The sequence below is a fragment of the Oenanthe melanoleuca genome, chromosome 8 (genome assembly GCF_029582105.1).
Source record: "Oenanthe melanoleuca isolate GR-GAL-2019-014 chromosome 8, OMel1.0, whole genome shotgun sequence".
Lineage (NCBI taxonomy): Eukaryota > Metazoa > Chordata > Aves > Passeriformes > Muscicapidae > Oenanthe > Oenanthe melanoleuca.
This window is the reverse complement of record NC_079342.1, coordinates 11,162,523-11,186,328: the sequence shown is the minus strand read 5'-3', so window position 1 is coordinate 11,186,328 and position 23,806 is coordinate 11,162,523. Positions and strand designations below refer to the sequence as shown.

Genomic DNA, 23,806 nt, shown 5'->3' with positions numbered 1-23,806 from the left:
ATCAGTTATCAGGATGTCATTTGAAATGGAATTTTTATGCATCTTACTTTTTAGTCCTTTATCCTGGAAGCTTCTGCCTCTTGGATCCATGTGCTCAGTCAGGTCCCCTGACAGAGTGTGAAAACCACGTGGCTCCTGCTGGGTGGCTGCAGCATGTCTTGCTGGAGTGAACCACAAGACCCACAAACCAGCACTAAGCAACCCACACAGCTATTTGGGATCATCCAACTTTCCTAGCTTGCATATCCCGCCCTACACGGGCCAAGAAAGTGGGCACGTTCCATTTTGGGAAGTTGCATATTGTTTTCTTTCTCTAGGTAGGTGAGGGAGAATTTGGTTAATCTCTTTAACAGGAAAGATTTTACTGCAAAACTCAATTCACACACACAAAGTTTTGTACAGTTTTAACATTTCCACGTTATATTTTTAGGACAGAAATCTAGTGACCTCTTTCATGGATTGTTCTGAACTAACAGTTTTGGCTAGAGGCATGACAAAGAATTAATGAACCATTTTTACAGAGGCCCTGCAGTTCCCTGTTTTTTGAAAGCTTTGCTCTTCAGAGGCCTTGGTGTTGACACAGCTTGTTTGAAAGTGACTGCCCTTCCACTGCTCCTTATTATTTAAGGCTTCACACCTGTAGGTTGCTTGCTTTACTCTGATCTCTCTGAAATGTTTTTTTTTCCAGCTGTACAAGTGTTTTAGGACAGGTGTTGTACTGAGAGGTTACTCAGTTGCAGAAGCCTGACTGTTCAGCCATTGCAGTGACTATGGTACATCAGCAGATCCATACTGCTGTGTCCTGCTGGTTATCTGTGTCTTTTGACTACCTCCTTCAGAAATATTGATGGCAATGACTAGTGTTCAGATCTTGCCAATCAATACTAACATTGGATAAGAGTTAATTGACACAAATAACTGCATCTCTCGCTTTGTGTACAAGAATGACACCTTCCTGTGCTCTAATCAATAACAACTCCTTGTAAAGCATTGAAATAAAGCTACTTTCTCTATTTGACTGAGTTTCCCCAGGTGGCTTGGAGCTGTCTCTTTCATTGTGTCTCATCATAACAGATTAACTGGAATGTTACATATGAATTGCCTGTCAAGATGATTCCATCAGGCATTTCTTGGTAGTGTTTATCACTGTCATCAGTGTTGAGTCAAGATGTTCAGCCTTTGTTTTGTCTCTTACTCTGTAGCCAGGAAAATGTAACAGTTTACTAGGTACAAACTTTGTTGCCAGCTGAATCCATTAGCTATTTCAAATAATAATTGCTAAAATGAACCTTTTAATAACAGATATAATCAGTATTTGCCAGAACTGTTGGTTCTGGTTTGATGTAACAATTCCTATGTATGTAGTTCAAAACGTTGCTTTTCCTTTCATAATTGAACAAAACTCAAATTGTTGAGATGCTGCTTGGGGAATTATTGCTTCAATATCTTATTCTGGTTTGAAGACTTGGAGATTTTAGGAGAAAAATGGGATTATTTTATTAATTTTTAGTATCTTTCTGAAATAGAGAAATGCAAACAAATACTATAAAAGATCTTACTGATAACTACATTTTTAATATATTTTGAATATAATTTTGGGGAATTACGTACTAGAATTTGAATTTTAACAATGACAAGCACAAATACTTCTGCTTTCTCAAATTTTAGCTTGTTTGTTTGTTTTGGGTAACAATATACTTGCCTAAAGTAATTGTTTTTTTTAAAAAAAGTAATCTTATTGAGGAAAAAAACCCTGGATTTGAATTTGTTGCCAGAGAGGAGCTTGCTGAACATGAAATATCTTCACCAGTGCCTGTAGGAGTGGGTATGAGTGACAGGGTATCTTCATTCTGGATCTGAATTTGTCCAAGGTCATGGAAGGGAAACTGAAAGCAAGAAGGTAGCAAACATAGGGTGGTACTTGCCCCTCAGTGTATCTGTTGGATGGTACCATCTTTCTGATTACAATTAATTATGCTGGCTCTTTTGGGTGCCTGCGTAGCCACAGCTTCATTTTTGTCTGTGACTTTTCCATGAAATTGCTTGTTTTGAACACCAAGGGTCATGCCTAAATTGAGACAGCAATTCACAGATGAATTGTTCTAACATGGATTAGTACTTGACTTAAGGCGGATCTAGTTTTTAAAGCAGTTCAGCCAAAGGGGTCAGCTGGTTTTCAGTGCAGCATCACTTTATTTGAGCATCCATGTCGTTCTTTATTCACACCTCATTTATATTTATATGGCTCTTATATTTGCTCTGGTTCCCATTGCATAAGTTGGAATTTTGGATTTCCATTTTAATAACAAGAATCATCAGAGGATTGTCACTGCCACCTTACAAAATTCAGTCTGTGTCCACATCAGCTTTTACAGCAAACCTGGATCTGAAGCTAACAGGAGGGAAAAACTAAGTGTAAGAAGGTCCAGCTTTTCAGAAACTCATGTGCAGTTCTGTAGAATTTCCCAGTGGGTATGAGTGAGAGCTGGCCCTCACAGCAGCCAGAACTATTTGTGGGCAATTTAAAAGAAATAGCTTCTGTTCAGTCTTCCCTATCCCACTTTCATGTAGAAAAAGGGGACATTGGAAATACTGCAGTTCCTCCATTAGAGGATGAAGCTTGGGACCTGGTGAATTCCTCAGATACAGCTGTTATTTCTTCTTTATAACTCAGTGTATTAATGTTAGAATTAAAATTTAGCTGTTAAAATCTGCTTACTTTTACTCTGAAATGTACTGATTTTTTAAAAATTATTTTTCAGGTTAACAAACAGAAATATTATTCACAAAATGCCTGAATGGACTCTCATTGCTATTGTTTTGTTATCTGTGTAAGTACCCTTAAATGTCAAATATTCTTGTGTGCAACTGTCTTATTATCCAATTGGAACAAGATGTAATTTTCAGGTAAAAGAAAAGAAAGATTTCATGAAACTAACTGTGGAATCAACAAAAGTATTTCTTTCATTCATATGAACAAAATTTTCTTGACAAAACAGAATTTTCCCCCTTGCATCAAATGTTATCATTGGACAAATTTATGCTAAAAAATGAAAAGCTAAGCTTTAGGGGATTTTAAAGAGGCCTTGCAGGATAAAGTGGGAGCAAAATTCACCCTTTTCCATTTGCTGCTGACATACATTCTTTCCCTCTCTGGCATTAGGACAAAATGGCATGTATGTTGTATTATTTCTTTGGCATAACAGTTAGGCTTTTCATTTCTCATTTTGCTTCTAATTTCTTAAAAGGCTTCACTTTTATAATTAAACTTAAATTTCTGTAAAGATATGTGTGCTTCTAAATAGATGTAAGCATTCTTATAGAGGGGAAGTCTCTTTTAGCAGGAGTATTTCTCCTAAATACTGGAACCCAGTATTTATGAGGATTAGTTTTGTTGGTTAAGGTTACAATACTACAGTGCCTACAGTCCTCCTAAGCTTAGTTTTACTTACTGTATAATTAAATTCTTTTCAGTGATTTCCCTCATGGGAAGCCTGATTGTATTACGTCTTTCAGTAAATTCTACACAGAAGCATGATCTATAAAAGCTGTATCCACATGCATGGAGTTCCTTGTTTGTATTTTGCAAATTCCTGTACATTTCTGAAGTTAAAGACACAAACTTAGCAGTGTGTTAAACAGACTCAAATTTATATTAAAAGGTGAACTAGCGTTAAATGTTTAAGAAATCACTGGTGGTTTCAGTGTCAGGCTCTGCCTTCCATTAAGCTTAAACCATCAACCAATCTTTGTATGCCTTGAGCTTGAATTACGAGATTGCAAAAACCTTCATTCCAGAGTCTGTTCATTACTGTGCTGCTGCTGCTGCTTTTGGGCTTCCTGGGTCAATGGAGCCTGTAGGACAGAGAGGTACTTACAGACATTCACAGGTCAGGAAGTATTGTGGACCAGCCTCATGGCATGCCCAGCACTGCACTTACTTTCCTTGATATTACTTCAGTCTGACACATTGTTCTGGCTCTGCTGTCCCAAGGAAGACAGTACCAGCAGGCATTAGAGCAGGCTTCAGCGAGCCTTACATCTGTGTCACCCAGCCAGATAGCGCTCAAATGATTCATTAAATCAGAACACAGAAAGTAACTTTACTTGAATGCCTTGGCATAAATTTTTTATCAACTATAAGAACAAATCTTTTGTCATTTTTACTATATATTCTTATGGTTGAATTGGTAATTTGTGAAACAGATCTTATGAATTTTTCAAGTAGTTTCTGTACAGTTAAGGAAATGGTGTCTCTTTTTGATCAGAAGTTAAAATATGTAGCCGGTCTCTGTATATGATGAGCTGTAAATGTTTACATAAGGAATGATTGTTTTACAGCTGCTTTAAAATGTTGTACAAGTAGCAGGCAGTCCTGGTAGCAGTCAGTATAAGCAGAGAACCAAGTCTGTTTTTACCTTTGCTTACTAAAGGTCCATCCCTAAAGAAATTAATTATATTTGACCACAGAAAGAGTAGATATTATTTGTAGTATTAGTGAAATAATAAATAAAACCTCTGCTGATTTCTATTTATTGTAAGGTTCTTGCAAGCTCATGAACTTGAGATTTTTAACAACTCTCAGCTGCCTCTTAGCACAGAATGTAGAAGAATGTAGGTGGAATAGAATGAGGAATTAAGAAGGATTTAGAGGAATTATGATTCCTCTAATAAGATGATGCATGTTGCATTATCTCCAGAAAGATTAAAGTAGAACACTTAATTATCTGGAAATTCTAATCAAGCTTGAGTATTTAGTGGAGGCCAAGACTGCAGGGAAAGGCTGCTGAGGAGCTGGTCAACTCCTCACAGGTCCTCACTCAGACCCTTTCTCATGTCCTGTGATCTGCCAAGGAACTTGTCATATATTGCTAATAATTCTCATAAAAAGAATTACACCTTATTTAAGTCCTCTCCCTTAGTTGTACTGAGACATTATGCACATTGTAGAACATCTAGTACTTAGATCACAGAGTTGTGTGGGCCTGAGTCAGAGTGGGTCGTTAGTAGTTTCAGTCACACTTGAACATTTATTCACAGGTCTTGACCTGGTTTCAGACATAGGACGACTATTTTACTGCCAACACTAACCAGTAAAGCTGCATAAGCAACACCCTGGTAGAGGATAATGCTTCCCCTTCCCAGGTGGGTGCGAGACTATACTATAGGTGTCGCAGGGTACAGGGATTGCAGAAGGCAGAGTGAGCATGGGTTCCAAGTAAACCTCAAAAAAAATCTAAGACTTCAAGTATTTTTTGTTTTGTATTAAAGGGTGCTAAGTTGTTTTGTTTCAAGTAGCAACTGTTGGACTTTGCTTGCACTCTATTTTGTGCATCAATGTTGTGGCTCACCACTTCCTTCTCAAACATATATGGCTAGTGTGTGCTGAGGCTTGGTGTGCTTAACTTCACAGTGCACTTTCAGAGTGTCCCAACCCTTTTTGTGATAAGGTACTGGACAGAGCAACTGTTAGCATTACTGCTGTATTACATTCCAGTGTATGATGGTATGATCATGGTCTCCTCTCTTTGTGTGAATGTGCATATTAACTCTTTGTAGGACACACCATAATGGATATCATTAATACCTAATTTTGGAGCTTAAATTAGACCTTAGGCACACTTTATAGTCTGCAGGTCCTTGAAAAGCTGTTGAAAGTACTTAGGTGCCCTTGAATCTACTGACTACTAAAGAAACCTGGGCTTCTCATTTATTGAAATAAAGAGCCTGGAGCTGGACAGTGCAGCATGTCTCAAAGTATAAAATGTTGGAGATTTCAACAGTGGAGTATTTCATGTTCCTGGTGAACAGTTGGATTTATTCAATCAAATTATTGTATAAAATATGAACACAGCCAGTCTCTGCCTTTATTGAAAATCTAGCCTGAGGCACTCCTATGAATATAGTGCATTCAGCAATGCTGAATTGACCTTGTTAGAGCACACTTTGACGGCCAGAGATTTATGTTCAAACAGTGGTATTCGTGCCTGTTGTAGAGTAGATGACTATTAAAAATTATCTGTACATCAAATTTCTTATTTATTTGTAATCTGTAGTAATTTTGGCATTGGTGGATTTTGGTTTCTTCCTGTTACGTTGTTTAGCGTGTTAAATAGAATTTTGTTCTAGTAATAGCTGCTTTATCATGTATTATAAATTAGAATGCAGAAGTTGCATCTTTTTCTGCCAAAGAACTTTGCAATATACCAAATGAAGCAGATAAATAGATATAAATACAGTAGTTCAAGAAAGAATGGAGAAAGCAGTAGGAAGATTGGTTGCTGTACAAGCACGGGCACTTTCTGTTTTTAGTGTATACCCCTGGCACAGACTAATGGAAAGCTTTCAAGATATTTTCAGGAAATGTCTGCTTTCATCTTACTTATCTGAGCTCGCTGGTTCCAGTGAACTGTGGTCAGCTTCATCTACAAAGCCTATGCAAGAGGTTCCCCTGCTAAAAGCTTTGAAGCATTTCAAAATGTTCTGGGATTAGTTTATAAGCATTTGGCTGCAGTATTTAAACAAACTCAAAATGACCATGATCACTAAACAAAAGCCGTCATTATATGTGTGCAGCCACTTTAGATAAATGTGTCATGTGGAAATGTACTCTAGAGGTTTACTCTCTTGGAGATAACAGTTCAGGAACTGGAGAATCTTGGGTTCAAGTATGTGTTTTTACTCCTCTGCACACGAGAGCACATCTATTGCTCAGCACTGACATTTCTAAATCATTTTAAGAGGAATTTAGATGTTTCTGATATCACTACTGTGTTCTTATATGAAAGTCTGTGAATGTTTGAAATGTATTAATCTAATGTACAAATACATATAGGATATGAATCAGACTTGCAGAGTGACTCTTTTTCCTACAGAAACCACATACAAGTCAGCTGGATGATATTTTATTTAGCATGTCTGATGATGGAAGTTTGGTTCCAGGTTTCAGCTGAGAAAAATAATTTATCATTAATCTAGAAACATTTTCTATTTTGAAACAGAGCTTGCAGGACCAAGAATCCAAAAAGCATTTGAATGTGGTTATAGTGTTGTGTTTATCTGCTATAGAGTTATATTATTGTGTGAAGTAGGGAAAAAGCAACTTTGTCTTAATGCATTAAAAAATATCTGCTTCCTTTTTTCTCTTAATTTTAGGTTGTTGTTTGGTAAATGTGAATTCAAACAGATTTTTTATTAAGCAGTTCTCAAGTCTTTTAAGCAGTTTTTTCTATTAGGCTTGCTTACTATCATTAATTCTAAGCAAACTTGAAGCTGCTTATTTGGCATATTGTGGGCATATGATCAGTTATTATATTAGTTCCTTCTGGCGTGTGCCAGTATTATTTAGGAAACACAGAACACAGTACATACCATGAGGGATTTCAGTGTTGTTAATTGGGATATTAGTCAGTGCCAACTTTAAAATTAATTAAATATCTTCCTCTTTCATAAGGGAGAAAATAGAAGAAACTTTAACAGTTTCCAGGAAAGTGTTTCTCTTAGAACAAAAACACCCACTGTTGCTGCAGTGATGTTACGCAGGAAGTGACACTGTGAATTTCATTGCAGCCCATACAGCTGCAGTCTTTTCCATGCTGGTATTCTGAAGGGTAACCTAAATGGGACATTTGGATGTGCTGTGTAACTTTCATATATGCCCAGCACACCCTCTCTGAGTCCAGGATAATTCGTTCCTCTTTACAGTGTTGGTGCTTGGCTTCATCAGCAGGAGCGGAGCCGTAGCACACGCTGTGTCCTGGACTCCTGCTGCATGGATTTAGGAGGGTTGGCTCAGAAAGCTGTCATCTCTGCACCTGCCAGCTCTGCTGCCCAGTGCAAGGGAAGAGCAGGGGCATGGCTGCCTGCCAAGTGTCTTGGAAATCCCTCCAAGAGATAAAAATCTGCATGTTCTCAGCAGCTCTGTGTGTGGGCATTCAGACTGACACCATGCACAACCAGCAGAGCTAGTGTACAAAGTGAATCACCAGCTATAAATTGTCCCTCGTGGTGGTGTTCTGACAAATCTTTTTGTTACAATCTATTAATACTTTTATGTGATCTGCTTCAGTCTGTTGGCAGCTTTATATTCCAAATATACTTGTGAATTAAGAATACGGTAGTAGGGAAAGTACTTACTTCTGACACTTCATATTGTCCTTTTGTGTGAGTGAGCTGTTGCTCATGTTTCAAGATCTGACACAGCATACTAGATTTCAGAAGGTTGCTTCAGCATGTTGACTCATTGGGGGGCTGACTTGGTCAGTGGAGTTCACGTCCCACTGAACTTTATGCCACAACTATGATCAAGCAGATGGAAAAACTGCCCAGAGAGAGAACTGTTTTAAATTGATGTTTCTTTAAAAGGTATGCATTTGGAAGATTTTTGTAATGTCATGTTTTTCCTTCTTCCATAATCAGTGCTTTGTTTATTGGAAGTCATGTCATAAGTAGTAATGTGGCATAGAATAGTTTGCATATAAAAAGCTGTACAGTAGCAGTAATATAGACAGCTCTGAACTAATGCTGCAACCAAGGCATTAGTAATTCACGTTAACAGCTTCCCCAAACTTAGTTTTAAACTAAATGTATTTTAACTTCATCCACTGAGCAAACTGAAATGTTCATGTTTCAACTGAATCCTGCAACTATAGCCCTATGAAAATATACTTGCTTCCTCATTAATAATTAATCTTAATATGTTCAATGCAAACATTTTTTTATCATGAAACACTACCCATCTGTTAAAAGAAAAACATGACTGGCACACACTTGAATCTTTTATATTCAGAGTTTTAATTTTATCTTAGTTAACTTTGTAAAGAACAGCCTACTTTAGTGGAGATATGACATAAAATAGTGGTTTTGACTAACAGGAAACTTCATTGTAAGACAAAAATCCTTAAAAAAAAGTTAATTTGGCTTGTTTCTGAAACAACCAAAAAAAAAAAAGTAGAGATGCACATCACTGGAAATCCTAGCATAGTTAGTATAGTGTGATCCCCAGATATTTTGTACCAGCAGAGTTTTTACATGGACTCTGAATTAATGTATTTGGTTCCATGCAGGTACTCATAATGGTGCCTCTAGCAGGCTGAATGGTGAGTCCTGTTCTTCTTTAGCACTGAAATAAATTGTGCCTAAATTAGAAGTACTGTATTCCATAACTCTTCTGGAGCCACTATAACAGAAAAACATTGTTAAAAAATCCATGTGAAAGAGCAGTATTGTTTGAAGATCTTATCATTCCTCTCTTATGGTGATTGATGCAGATTTTGGAATGTAAAACCTTACAACACTAAACAGTAAGGGTGTCTAGAAAGGCAATATTTCATTCCAGAGATTCTAATTTCCTTTGTCATATTGCTGTTGAAAATGTCAGGCTTGACATGATAGATAATATTTTTTTTTGTGAAGTGTATAATGGTTTTTAAGGAAGAAGAATTCTTAAGGTGATTAAAAACCATGAAAGCCCTGAAAATGCTGCTTTGTGATTGAATTATGTCTTAGAAAATAAACTTATTTGAATGACTGAGCTATTACAATTTGCTTGGATTAACAGTACTTCACAGACCTATCTGAAGACCCAACTGTCTATGTCAGTTGGGGGAAATAGATGCATTTAATTTTTCATATCAATAATTCTATATTGGAGAATATTAGTGGCGCTATAGTAATCCACAGTGATCAGGAATAAACAAAAAATTACTCAGATGCGTGAAAATCTCGAGGAGAGAGGAGAAGATTAACTTAGAGAGGAGCCTAATTATTTTTATGTGATAATTTATAGTGAGCAATGTACTGATGGAGACTTGGTTTTGTGTCCTGATACTGTAGGAATCAAATGAAAAGGCAGTTTGTACTTTTCACATTACTTCTTGAGATACAAAAACATTGTGATACCCAGTGGCACTCATCCAGCCTGGCAATTAAGTTCTGACCTGAAGTGAGATGTTAACAGTGAAGGCAAAAGTATACAGTCTTTTCTGAAATATTTTCCATTCGTATTTATGAAAACAGAAAAATACAGCTTATTTTGGAAGGAAGGAAGGAAGGAAATGCATATCACCCAAAGATGATTTATAAACTGTTTCTCTAGACAGTGGGCTATGATAAAGCTCTCAGAATTCGCAGACAATCCAAGCCAGTGGATTTAGCATCAGAGCAGGTGGCTCTTTTTACATGTGCATAATTAAAATAAATACTCGGGATAAGAAGACTTCAACCCATCAATTAACCAGAATGTTGTGTAAGTAAACATAATCATATCTTCATAAAATTTTGCCTGGCACAATAAAAAAGAATCTAAAACAATCATGTCTGTAGCAATACATGTTCACTTCCCATTCCTCCCCACCAGGAAAAGTGTGCTCTACTTGGCTGGTAGAAAACACAACCAACCAGCATGTGGAAGCTTATTGCAGAGACTGCAAAGTGTATGTGTGTAATTGCATACTGTACGTGCAAAACCAACATCAGTGCAAAAAGTATAGATCCTTGGTTGTTAAGAGGCTTGGGATGCCAGCACATTTCATTTTGATGTATACTACACTTATACCCTATGTTCCACAGAACTGCACATTTCTCTTTTCCACCCTCTGTCCATCTGAACATCTTAATAAGACATTGAATAGATCTAATTAATTAATCATAAAACTCAGTATTTCTGAGGTGAAGTACTTGGGTTTTTAAAAAGTTATAGTTGAGATTTGTGTGGCTCTTCATATGTGTTCCAAACCTCATCACGTATTCTGCTGGTTTTAGGCATGTGTTTAGTTCAGTGTACTTTCATAAATCAGTGTTAATAGCGCTCTTCTGCTGTAGAGCTAGTAAGATTGAGATTAAGGGTAGAAAAGTGATTTACTGGAGATCATCAAGCCAGTAGTAGATTAGGAAATAAGCAGGAAAAGGGTTTGGGGTTTTTTGGTTTGTTTGTTTTTCAAACCTACTGTGTGTTGTTATTTCTGGGAAAAGATGCTTAAGAATCCATAACTTTTGGGGATTTCTAAGAACCTCATTTTGAGAGGTCCAAAACCACACTGGTATTTTTTTCAAAACTGGGAAAGGTAAGTAGAAAAGTGTTGAGGTTGTTACGTTTAACTTCTGAATAAAAAAAATATTTGGACACAGTGTAAGCAAGGCTATTCCTAGCATGTCTCTTTACTCAGCTGCATTATTCCAGGTGCTTGATCTGTATACTGGACTGTAATCAAGTTGCAATGTTAAAAAGTTGTGAAACTAAACTGTGATCAATTTTATGATCATTGTTTCCCTAGTAACTGAGAACAGGTGAGAGTTTATAAAGTCAAGTATTGACATTATTTACCTAAGCGTAAATTGCATTGTAGCTGTTTTGACTTACTGCAAGTCAGTATATTTTATTCTTTTCTGTGGTTTTTTTTTTCTTATATACCACTAAGGTAATGAATTGATAGGACTATCCATATGTGGAATAATGAAGTGCAAAAATGGAGAGATATAGATAGATAGATAAGAACGTTTAATCCATAAAATGTATCAGCTTTGGATATAAAGGCATCTTTTAGATATGAAATTGTTCCACTGTATGTGTGCAATAATTCACACAAAGGTATGTATTTTACAAAGTACTTAAGAGGTTCAGGTTCTCAAAAGTTTACATTTTAGCATTCTTTAATCCAAGATTTACACCTGTGCTTAATTTCATGTAGCTGGGTAATCCAGATACTTCAGTGGCATAGATTTTCCAGTATTTGAGAGGTGTCACAGCAACACCCTGTGGAACATGAAAAGGAAAAGAAGACTGAAAAGGATGAGAGGATCAATTTTAAATTAAATTTTTAATGTACTAGATTTAAAATTTTGACTAAGTTAGAGAAGAGGGGGAAATGGGAATAAATTATCAAACTGAGAAGTACCTTTGATCTGTCAGCTGGTTAGCAGGAAACAAGCTTCAAATAAATGGAGCTCTTTAAACAAAGCCTGTCCTTGAAATGTGTACATAAGAAACTTAGATTTGTTAGGACGAAACAGCTGATAGTGATTTCTTCTGGGTTCATGGCGTTATGCTGATAAGCTAAATAAAAAATTTGTGGGACAAATCCCTGCATGAATGCAAGGGCTTTAAATGGCACACAGTATTGTAGACGTTCTAATGCTTTTTATCTGAACTAGTGTTGTAGTCATCTTTTGGAATATGGTAATGTAGACATGTGTACCATGCTCCACTTGTTTTTAGAAAATCATCCTGTAGTCATATCTGTTGTACAAAATAGTGAAACGAAGTCTGATTTGCTCAACTTTGTAGAAGACAACTCTGGATAAGAAACTATAGATATTATTGAACTGGGTTCGGTACTTCCTTAGTTGTCTTGTATGGCTCGAAGTCTTTCTAATCCACTGTTAAAGAAATCTGGAAGTGCTGTTTTGCATATATAATTGCCCAAGTAATTGTTCTTTGGCAGATCTATATGGTATTTGTGCCGATAGCACTCTTGGTAATCATTTAAAAATTACTAAATTTTTGAAAATAGAGTTCTTAAATATCACTATAGCAAGAGGCAAGTAAAACCATTCCATATTATTATTGTGGCTTTAAAGGAGTCCCGGAATTTTTGTCACTCCCATTGTTAACAGAAAAATAAAAGAGTATTGGCTGTCATCTTTCTCATTGGACAGGCTAAGCCTGGGTTAAAAACAGCAATTGCAGAGTACCTGATGAAGCCAAGTGCTTTGTGTTACAGGATCAGCATAATATTAGCAAATGCTTGCAGGCCATGTGATGTGATTTTCCACCTGCTGAATGTTCTGAAATGTGTAGTTCCTTTCCTAGACAACTGCTGAGGGAACTGACTCTATTCTGTATGTGCAGACATAAGGTCAAGACACTTGTTCAGAGGGAACATTGTAGGATGATCCTGTGTCAGAAAACCCAGTAGTGAGAAATTGCAATGTTGAAATAGTTGTAGAAAGCTTCCAAATAGGCTTCCAGATTCTAAAGTGAATAGAAATTGGAGCTATTGGTCAATCATGAGGTGCTGAATATGGGAATAGTAAGAAATGCCAGTTACTTTATGAGCAGAGTTGTATTATATAATTAATTATGTTGTGCAAAATACAATGGGTTATGTGAACTGAAAGTTTCAGATTAGTTTAGCTAATTTTTGAGGCATTTTAAATTTTTTGCAGTTATTTGTCTGTAGAGTGTACATTCTAAGGCATGTTATGCAAGTATGTAATGTACAGATCTGATACAAATGGCTGTAATGAATTGTCACACCATTTGATGATATGTCACCATGAGTTCTTTGAACACATTATGAATTTTCAGACATATTTTGGCTGTTCCTTTGCATCAGACTTTTATTTTGCCTGTAAAATTAATTACTGGCCTAATGATAGAAATTTTTTAATATATGAAGTTTTTTACTTGTCCTTCATTAAAAGTCAATGGTCATCTGTCTTACAGAAGTTAATATTGTGAGGAAAGTCTGAATTTACTTGAGATTTTTCTTTGTCTGTGTCTTTTTGTATCAGTGCAACATTACTATAAATTTTTTTCATTGCAGGATCTTTGTACAGCTGTTTGTTATGAATAACAGCTAGCAGCTGATAGTGTGATCTTAACTTTCAAGGCAGAGGAAGAAAGTGGCTAAACAATACATCCTGATATTCATACAAATTGTTTGTTAGGTTAAAAAAAAACCCCAAAGATCCAGAACATTTGCATTTTCTTAAATCCATTTTGAATTAACAATTTCTGTATCTGATAAGGTAGCTCTAAGTCTTCTCTCCTGCATAGTTTACTTAAAACATTTAAATGCCTTCCAAAAATTTCCTTATGCAGCTTAATGGAAAAACAAAAGTTTCTCTCATATGAAGGGAAAGACAATGACTGCTCCTATAGAATGTTGTAGTAGAGCCTGCAAAGCATTTTGCAAATGTCCACTGGGCTTCCAAAGCCGTTGTGAGGAGAGCGTGGTGTGACATGAGGGAGCTGTGCTGCACAGCCTGCCCAAGTCCCTGCCCACAGTCCTGGAAGTGCTGGGGATTGTTTGGGCTGCTGCAGCTTCAGCTGTGCCCCAGCCTGTTCTCTCCATTGTCAGTTGCCTGTTTGGATACAACTAACACATTGGGGAGGAGAGGGTGGGGGTAAGGAGGGAAGAGAGAAAAGCCGGTCCATTGTCTTTTTTCAGTTGATAGCAAGCACTTCATCAAATGCTTAGATAACCATTGCTACTGTAGAAAGGTTTTCCTTTCACTATTAGTCCTGTCCATCCAGTCCTATCTGGCCACACCACAAGCAAAATGTTGGCTCCAATAAAAGGGGATGGAAGTTGACTATCATCTGGACAACTGTGTGAAAAGTGTGTGTGGCAGGTGAACTTTACATGAAGAAAAAATATTTTTTGCATAACTATATGCATAAATGTGTATCAAAGAACATATTTATTGAAGAGACTTGTATAAGCTGCATAGGAAAAAAACGATGGTAGTGGAAACAATTAAGAAAGTTAACTTTGAATGAACCTTAATTTTTGCTGTGTAGTAGGATTATATAGGAATTCCAGCCGTTGATTTTGAATCACTGTTGGTAGCATTGATTTAAATGTAGTGGACAAAAATTTTAAAGCATGAATAATTTAGTTTCTGTTGCCATCAGAGGATTAAAGTGCCTGTGCTGGATTCTGTGGACAAGTCAGTACACAATAATGAAAGGAAGTTAAATAATAAATAAAACATAAGTTGCACTTCAGTTACAAAATTCTTGTCTTTATGATGAGAATAGGATCTTCAGGCTATATTTAAAACTAGACCAGAAGTGGCTTTTTTATCGCAGTAAGAAAATTGCCTGTTTATTTATGTCAGTTATTGCTGTTCAATACTGTGGGCTTTAGAGTGTTTTATCTTTCATTAAGAAAGTATAATACAGAAATATATTGGGGGAGATTACAGAAAAGTGCCCCTGAATGCCAGTCTCCTCTTTGACTGACTGGATATGGTAATAAAAGGCCCCAAACTAGGGACTACTTTAATTGCAGAGTTGCAAGTAACACTGATCATAATTACTTTTTTCAGTACTAGTATAGTTGAATTTAAAAGACTCAATTCCAAAGATATATTTAAATACTTTTGCATCTTGTTTGTAAGTTAGATGCTTCCAGGTCAAGATTGTCTGTCAAATATTAATGCGTTCTAATGGAAATTGTTCACTCTGGAGACAGCCTTTTGCTTTTAAGGGTTTGGGGTTTTTTAATGCTGAGTTTTTAAAATCATGCTTGAAAAGTTATAAGAAACAAGTGGGATTTTGGGTTTTTTTCATTGAAATTGCGAACATAACAGCTAAATTACATAAGTTGAGGCTGTCATATTTTCTCATTTCTGAACATATGTTTAAACATAGTAATTTAGTGTAACCACTTAATTACACCAAAGTTAATAATTTTTTAAGCTCCCTGATGTTGCATCTTTATCTCACAGCTAGACTCATGTGCTTTAGATCAGCTTTCTGTCTAACACTAACTTTGGCCTGATGGATGCACCATGCTTTGGGATTTAAGATACTTTACTAACAAAATTGCAGTCCCTACACAAGTGTGCGGTATCTAGTGAGATACTGCAAGTGAGAGATTCTATCTAAAATTAAACAAGCAGCCAATGTATTCTGAAGAACATGCAAAATTACAGCAATGATTTCAGCTTACTCTCTCCAAATGCCTTGAGTGCCTTTGGGTAGGGATTCATGAAATGGATAAATGCAGCAAGTGTTGGAGTTCACCTCATCACTGAAGCACTATTATAAGTGATTGATACATGGCAGCACTACAGTTGAATGTACAGGCAGATGGTCTGTGGACTGCAGTGCACATCCAATTCACTGAGCTTTATTGCTGATATGTAACACTTGTTGGATTGACTCGGTCTAGCCAGTTGTCTTAAACGAAACAACTGCTTTTGTTTAATCAATTTTGTCGGAGACTTCCTTAATAGGAACATAACTAAAATGGAATCTAAGTGTATTCTATAAAACTGCTATATTAAAAGAAAGGCATTTCTTATTAGTAACATTTTTATTGCATTGCTAAGCCCATCAAATCTGTAACATAAGAATAGTGCAAATATATTTGGAGTGTTAAAAAAAAACCAAAAACCGCAAAACCAAAACACCCTAGCCCTTCTGTGTTGATGCAGTAGAAGTCATTAGAACAGCATGGTTATCTCCATGGTTATAGCTGGAGCAAGAGTCTACTGGTCAGAGGTTTGTTGGCACCCTTGTAGCACATGTGCAGTAGTCTTATGTCTGTGGTTTTGTTGGGGAAGAGGGTAAAAATGCTGCCTGTAGTGCTTGCTGCTAGATCTCGCTTCATTTCTATGTTCTGAAACAAGTGTTAAGCAAATTTTTGTGATCATTCGTTAGTTCAACTCCATCACTCTGATAGAAAACTGGTTATGATGATCTTAAAATAATAAGTCTTAAGTGACTAAAAAGGTAGAAAGAAACAGAATAAAAATACCCCAACCCTTATGTTGCATAAAGAGTCTTATTCACAGTGCTTAAATACCTGTAACTAGCAGAAAGATCTTGTTTTCCAAAGCTTAGTCTGAAAAAAGAGGTAGTGATTGCCCATTCCATCATTCTTTTTTTATACTTCTGTTCTTGTTCAAGTTACAAGCATGTCAAACAAGGTAAGAGACTTAAAAAATTGTGCTTGGTTCCATGGGTTCTACCACAACCAGCAGCTTTTACTTTTTCAAGCTTCTAACATCAGAAAAAAAATTAGGAAGATTGGCAATGCTTATGTTTTTCTAGGAGGAGCTTGTTACTAGTCATCTGAGAATTAGCATATGGCTTTTCTTTGTGAGCATACAAGTGCTTTGCATTATATTGGGGCAATTTATGTGCACTCAAATTCTCAACAATTTACATGTAATTTTAAGTCACCAATTTTGAGGAGTGGAAACCCAACTCTTATGTGGTTGTGGTTTTACCCCTGTTTTCAGGTGTCTGTTTCAGAGAGCTGTAACTGACTGGTAACACAGTGATGGCTTTGGAAATTTTTAACTTACTCAGAGAGAATCACAGAATTCATCTCAAATAGAAAGTCCATAAAGCTTTTCCTGAGATCCAGTAGCTGAGAGAAGGATGGTACTGGACAACTGATTTGGGATTTTAGAAAGAATATTCACACCCCTGGATAGGAAATTAATGCTTTTGACTACATAAAAGTTTCATCTTTTCTGAATGTATTCAGCTGTCTTCATTAAGGTATGCTTAGATCTAAGAACAAGTAATGCATCCTACCATATCAATTAATGAAATTTCTTCCTAAAAATAATTGAGGTTTAACTCCTAAATATACTTGCCAAATGTTTTTGTAAGGCAACTGATTCATAGAAAGCTTGGATCTTGAGCTGAAGCACTGAAACTATGTAAACATTTCATGGTAGCCAGATGTCCTTTAATAGCTTGATAATAATTTATTATTCTTCACATGAATTTAACTTTAGTGGGTTTTTTTTCTTGAATATGTAACATATGTGGAATAGCCAGCAAATACAAATTTTATCAATCAGATACAGTTTGATATTTTTAACACTTTTTAAACGTTACGGTGCCTGTTTACCATATGGTGTAAGTGGGTGTGCAGGAAACGACACTCTCATCAAGTCTGATCTACTACTTTTCCATGATCTGAGCATGAACATTTCCTTTTAGTAGCTCTTGCTGAAGGCAAGCCTTTGAAGAATGGGTGTGTAATTTTGGACTGTAACGTTTACATTTGTGTACTTCTGTAGGTGGTTATTTTAAAATCAGTTAATCCTTTAGCTTTATTTTTATTTGACTTTATTCATAGAAGTTTGTTCCATATTAATGCTGCAACAGATGAATGAGGTAACAGAAAAGCAAAATTTGTATTTTCTTTCCACTGGTGCACTAGCCATTTGCTGTTATTGTAGTCCCAAGTATCCCATTTCCTGTTTATATTCTACATCGGTAGAAGATGCTGCAGACTTTCAAGGGAATTCTGCAATCTTTGAACTGAAATCCTGTGTGTCATTAAATTGAATTAGTCATCATAGTTTCTTGAGATAAGATCATTGTAATTTTCTGTGACTTGAAGATACTGATCCCAAATGTTGTTCTGGCTTGTTTGCATACAATTAAGGTTTAATTCAGTTAAGCAATCCCTCAATCCTCTCTTGTGCAATACCCCAAATATACACTGGACCACTGTTATTTAGAGCATGTAACTAAACATTCCATGCAAACCAGCAACTTGTGCTTGCTCCTTTCCCAGACAAAAGCTTCTGCTTCTGCTGCAACAGCTACCTGAAACTAGAAAAGTACTTGATGATAACTGCTTTTCAAATGACAAGTTAAAGCATCATTTAAAGGTCAAAAGGGCACAGTTTTCCAAGAGAAAAGTGTTTGTACATGTATTCATAAATATTCAACATGTTGCTGCATAACTAATTCCTACAAACTCGCATGTGCCTCTCTGAAATTACTTATTGCTTTAATCTGTTTCTTATCAGATAATCAGTGTCTTAATTAGTTTTAAAACAAAGTTGAGGTAAGGAAGAAATTGGTCCATGTCTAAAACTTCTTTAACTTCCATTTCTCAATATTTAATGCCTGGCAGCTTCTCTGAAAATAGAAATACCTTTTTCTTTCTTTCTTTGTGTAAGCTATAATAGCTAATCTTTAAACAGTGTGTCTTAAACAGGATCTGACATTTGGGACATGCTTGTAATTCATGAAACTATGTATTATCACCAACTCCAGTTCCAAAAAAAAAAAAAAAAAAAAAAAAAAGCATGTGAGCTTCATGGTAATAAATACTTTGGTTTTAGAGTATTCCTTAAAACTGCATAAGCCTTCTACTGGTTTTGAAAAAGAATGTCCTTGTTAATATCCTCTTAAGCTCATGACAGGACTAAGAAAATTCATATAAAAATGCATGTAAATCTACATCATGGCCAGGAGAATGGTTTACAGTGCTACAGCTACCTCAAACCAGCATTCAGGAAGTCATGACTCTTTCTGCCACCAGATGTTTTACATATACAACCTGTGTAATTCTGAGAAGTGTGAATTGAATACAAGTAGAAATGCACCTCCTGGTCTTCCTCCCGCTATCCCTGTCTCCAGACTAACAATGCAGTGGTTCTTCTGATCCTTTATCAGCTCTTCCTGTGCTCCCCGCTGAGAAAGCAAAGTCACCACGCAAACGCAGCCTCCTGCCTGCCCTGGGCAGGGACGCTCGGATTGCCCAGCCCAGGGAGAAACCCCAGTACCTCCCACCGGCAAAGAAACAACTCGGTCCCGTCTGGCGTGAAGTGCGTTACAAAACCCAGTGGCCTCAGGCCAAAAATCACAAACTTCACTCAGAATACTTCTCTTTTATATATATATAGCAGAGTTTATGTGAAAGTCATTTCTTTCCACACCTTGCCCTTACTTTAAGCATCGCTGAAGGTCCGTCTCACCAAGTGTTAGTGTTAGAGAGCTGAACTATTTAGCTAAATGTGCATACTGAAATGGAATCCAGAAAGAAATGGGAAGTAATTTCAACTCATTAAAGGTTAATTTTTTTTTTTTTTTTTTTTTTTTTTTTTTAAATAGGGGATTCTTATTTACTAAGTCTGTGTCCTTTGTTTGTGTTTTATCACTCTTTTTTGGTTAATTTAAAAGAATCTTCTCTCATCTGCAGCTTTTTCCAATGAAGGTGGTCTTAATACTGGCGAATGCAGGGAGATTGATCTCAGTTACTCCCTTGAAGACTTCCTGAGTTGGGAAGTTTTTAGGAAGGTGTAGACTCTTGAATTTCTTATTAAAAGTTTGATCATTGCACAAATGTATTCTAGAACAACTCTTGTGTATGGTGTCAATGGCACTGTGAATCTACAGTATTTGAGACACAGTAACTGTTGTTGGGGTAGGAGTTCTTGTTAAGTGATCTTGTCTGTAATCTTTGGTGTTGAAGTTTCTTAACATTCAGCATAAGATTTAATACTTGATTTTGTTGATTAAAGTTTGTGGGTTTTTTTTAATATTTGGGCTTAGGAAGTAGATTCAACTATTACTACCTTTGCAGTATTTTGCAATAGAATTAGGAGAAAAAGGAAGGACTGTAGGATAAAAATAGGATAAATTAAAGGGCAAATGAACACAAACAGATCAGTGTTCATCTGCATACAGCTATTATATATGTAGGTGATCTGTATAGTGGTAACTCCTTTCAAAGTGAGGAATTTTATATCTCTTATATTTTACTGATATGTATATGTAAGCATATAACTTTTACTGTGTGACTGTTTAGGAGTTTTCAGTAAAGAAATAAATAATGACTGAGATCCTTTTATATGTGTAATTGTACATTCTGCACTTTGTTCATTCTACATATGTCTACATTATATAATATCTATGTACAGTTGGTTAGAGGCATACAAACTGCTCTCATTTTTTCTAATTTTTTATTTACTACATACTGATAAAAAATCATTTGGTACACTCATATATCATACATACAGTCTATTATATACTTTAATTACTATAATTAATCAAATGTGACATTATAAACTACTTTGCTTCAGTACAGTTGTTTGAACTCACAAGCTTTGCTTTTTAACGTCTGCCACTCAAAAGTTGCTTTACCATATGAAATATGTTCGGGTTTTTTCCAGATTGTCACAAACAAATCCAGTTTTCAAGAATACTCAGACAAGCCCAATGTACACACAGTTCCTGACCACATTACTGGAAGAACTGCATTTCAAAAATGAAGATCTGGAAAGTTTGACAAGAATATTTAGAATGGACTGACAGCTTGAATGGTCAGTCAGCTTCAAGCTACTTTGTGTGTCTTCAAACCAAGCTGGTTAACCATGGGTTTAATTTTCAGCATTTTGTAAGTATGTACAGTAACTACAGATTGTATCAGCTGGAGCAGAAAATGTGTGAAACTTTTTAAAGTAAAGAAATATGAATGGTATAGAAATGAGTGTCATCATTTTGTCACTTACAGTAAATGCCAGCTGCTTACTTATCATGCTAATCTTTTGATAATGTATGGTTGGTTTACTGCAATTTTGAGAGGAATTTTTATTACCACAGTTTATTAAAAAAAAAAAAATTCTGTGCGGCTACAATGGCTAAGACTCAGCAGAAATTTTTTAATTATTACAATGAAATTGTTGTGTTCAGCTTTTGTGATATAAAATTGAGTTAAGAGCCACGTACTTTTTGCATAATGTTGAGATTACATTTTTCGTTCCAGGTAGGCCAAAACTTTAAGAGCAGATATCTTACTTATGTTGATCATACTCAACTGATTCAATGAATATAGTATTACAGCATCATTACTGATCTCACTCCTTTGTTCCCCACAGAATAAAATGATCATCTTAGCATCTCCTCCTACCTGAAATAGTCGCACAGAGAACAAAAGAATGTCTACAATTGTTTGAGCTTTTTTAAATGAAAAATTAAATTTAGTATAAATTGTAGTACTTGCATTTCTGCTTTTTCATTTCCTTCCTATGGGTAAGAATTTCGAAGTCTTGTGAAGAGGCTGACTAACCATAGTTGTTCAAGGTATGAAGACAAGTTAAAATATGGATCATCTGAAAAGTTTTTAAAAGCAGTAGAAAGGAATTTGCATTGGTCTGATTTTTCTTGGTTTGGAAACTTTAAGTCAAAGTTTGTCTACAGGGATTAGGGAAAGAGGGGAAGATTGCATGTGAGCCTCTGTTGGTAAGAGCAGTGCTGCTGACATTTTTCCAGTTACCCTCATGCATGGAGCAGGAACCTTTAAGAATGATGACAGTACACAAATATGTCTGATTCATAGCCTGTTTGTCTTGCTACTTCTAAGAAAAGGGGTGGTCTTTGAACTTGTGTGAAAGTTATTTTTAAGCAGACTCTAGTTGTTACTAATTGAGACTCTTAAAATATATTTTAATAACTAAACATTTTTTTCTTTCAGTAGTCATTTCATTTCAAAGAGTAGTGTTATTTAGGCTGAGTGTGTTTGGAATTGCTTCTGTCACTAACTGATTATAAATTGCACTTTAAAACTAGTCCACTAGTAATTCTTAATGATTCCATAATATGTTTTATTGCATAGTTTTCAGTTCATAGGACACTGTATTTTGAAAGACTAGAGAAGAAAGATGTAACTGCCAGTACTTAGTCTGCAGCAAATGCCAGCACTAGTTAAGGCTGAGGCAAGCCTTACCAGGGCTGCCACACATCCACTCCATTAAAAAAAAACGAAGTTTATTCCTTTGGTTTGCTTCTGAAATTGGACACTAGAAAGGAACAGTACTCTTAACTAGTTCACTGCTGTGTAGTTCCTTCATGATAATCAGAGTAAATATGTAGATTAAGCCTGACAGACAGAAGCTCATGCAGCTTTGCTGTGGAAGCTTCATTGTGCAGTAGACTTTATTTAGGAGATGCTTGACTTTTCCAAACTTACATTGTAATGGGAAGTTACATTCAGTGTAAGTGGTAAAAGCAGTGATTTAGAACTAGGATAACCTTTTATGCAGAGTTACAGCTATGCATTTTTCTAAGTATGGAGTAGGGGAAAAAATACCCATTATGATCAGAGTGTGTCTGATGCAAAATTTAGAATTACTGGATAGAAGTTACATTGGTTTTGTACCATGGTAGAAAAAGTTTACTTGACACATAAGGAGAGGAGGGTCAAGACCTCACCAAAAGATAGATGTTCTATAGAAGAATGACTAATAGGTATGATAGATACTCTGAGAACTTAAACTTTGAATTTATATCTATTAACTTCTGGTTCTGGAAGTTGACTGAATTTCTATTTTTAGCTAGAAGATTATGAGCAAGCCATTATCCTGTTCCATGCATGTTTACCTTGAAGCACAAAGATTGCATTGCAACAGTTCTGTCATACAGAGTACACCTAGAAGGCATTATAAATGTACATCATACTAGGAATGTGCTGTGTTTCATCAGGTTTGATGGCTCTCATTTGGAAAGTTTTTACACTTCCTGTCAGTTTAGTGGTGTGATTTTTTTTTTTGTAGTTATTTTTAGGCTTGGTCTTCAGCACCTACTGTGTAGGAAATGTATGATCTTTTAATAAGAATGAATAGGTCTCAGGCTCAAAGACCTCTTTATCAAGTTTCACTATAACTGCTTTTACTGTCTGCCTCAGCAGCTAAAAAAAGTCAGCTTTCAGGATTTTTGCATCTCTTCTTTCACTGGTGTGTAGTAAGCTCTCTCATTCTTTTCTTTGCCCCATGAGAACAAAATAATATTTCTCCGTTCATGAGGCCAGAAGAACGTTCTGTAGTATGCTGCAAACACCCTGAAGGGATATTCTTCACTTACTTGTAATGATTTCATCTCTGTTAGACATGAGTAACACACATGTAAATAAATGCAGAAGGTATATATATATATACACCCAATACTTTTGAATAGGAGAAAGGCTGTAGACTCATCCCAAAAGGATCTTTCAATACTGTCAGCCTTAACTGGAGTATAAAAATCACAACTCAAGTACCAAAAATTCAGTTCATTTATGTAGTTTTCTTATGAGCATACTTTGTAACAGCCTAACTGCTCAGAAATGTTAAAATCTAGATACCATTTTTTATCTTAAAGCAAGTTTCTGTCACAACTATCTGTCCTTCAGAACTCTTAACTCAGCTGGTTTTTGATGGTGTTCTGCCCCTTCTCATTTTGCTTATGTTAGCAGACATATTGTTTCCTTCTGGCCTTGATTCTGTGCTTACTATTTTTCCTTCTGTGTTAGTTATACAGATGAGAGCAATTTGGGTCAGT

At 36.0% G+C, this 23,806-nt stretch overlaps 1 protein-coding gene across 2 annotated transcripts in view; it reads left to right on the top strand.

The window, feature by feature from the left end:
* Nucleotides 1–21,949, top strand: part of RPAP2 (RNA polymerase II associated protein 2) — a 35,608-nt gene extending 13,659 nt beyond the window's left edge. Inside the window, exons 11-13 of one of the 2 annotated variants that reach the window (XR_008841097.1) lie at nucleotides 2,763–2,831; nucleotides 20,665–20,888; nucleotides 21,370–21,949. Coding sequence is in view for 1 of the 2 variants with exons in the window: in XM_056497924.1 (XP_056353899.1) it covers nucleotides 2,763–2,831; nucleotides 20,665–20,803 (208 nt within the window). In the remaining variant the exon portion in view is untranslated. Of the gene's footprint in view, nucleotides 1–2,762; nucleotides 2,832–20,664 lie in introns of both variants that reach the window. The other variant, XM_056497924.1, reaches the window with a different exon arrangement.
* Nucleotides 21,950–23,806: the final 1,857 nt, after the last annotated feature.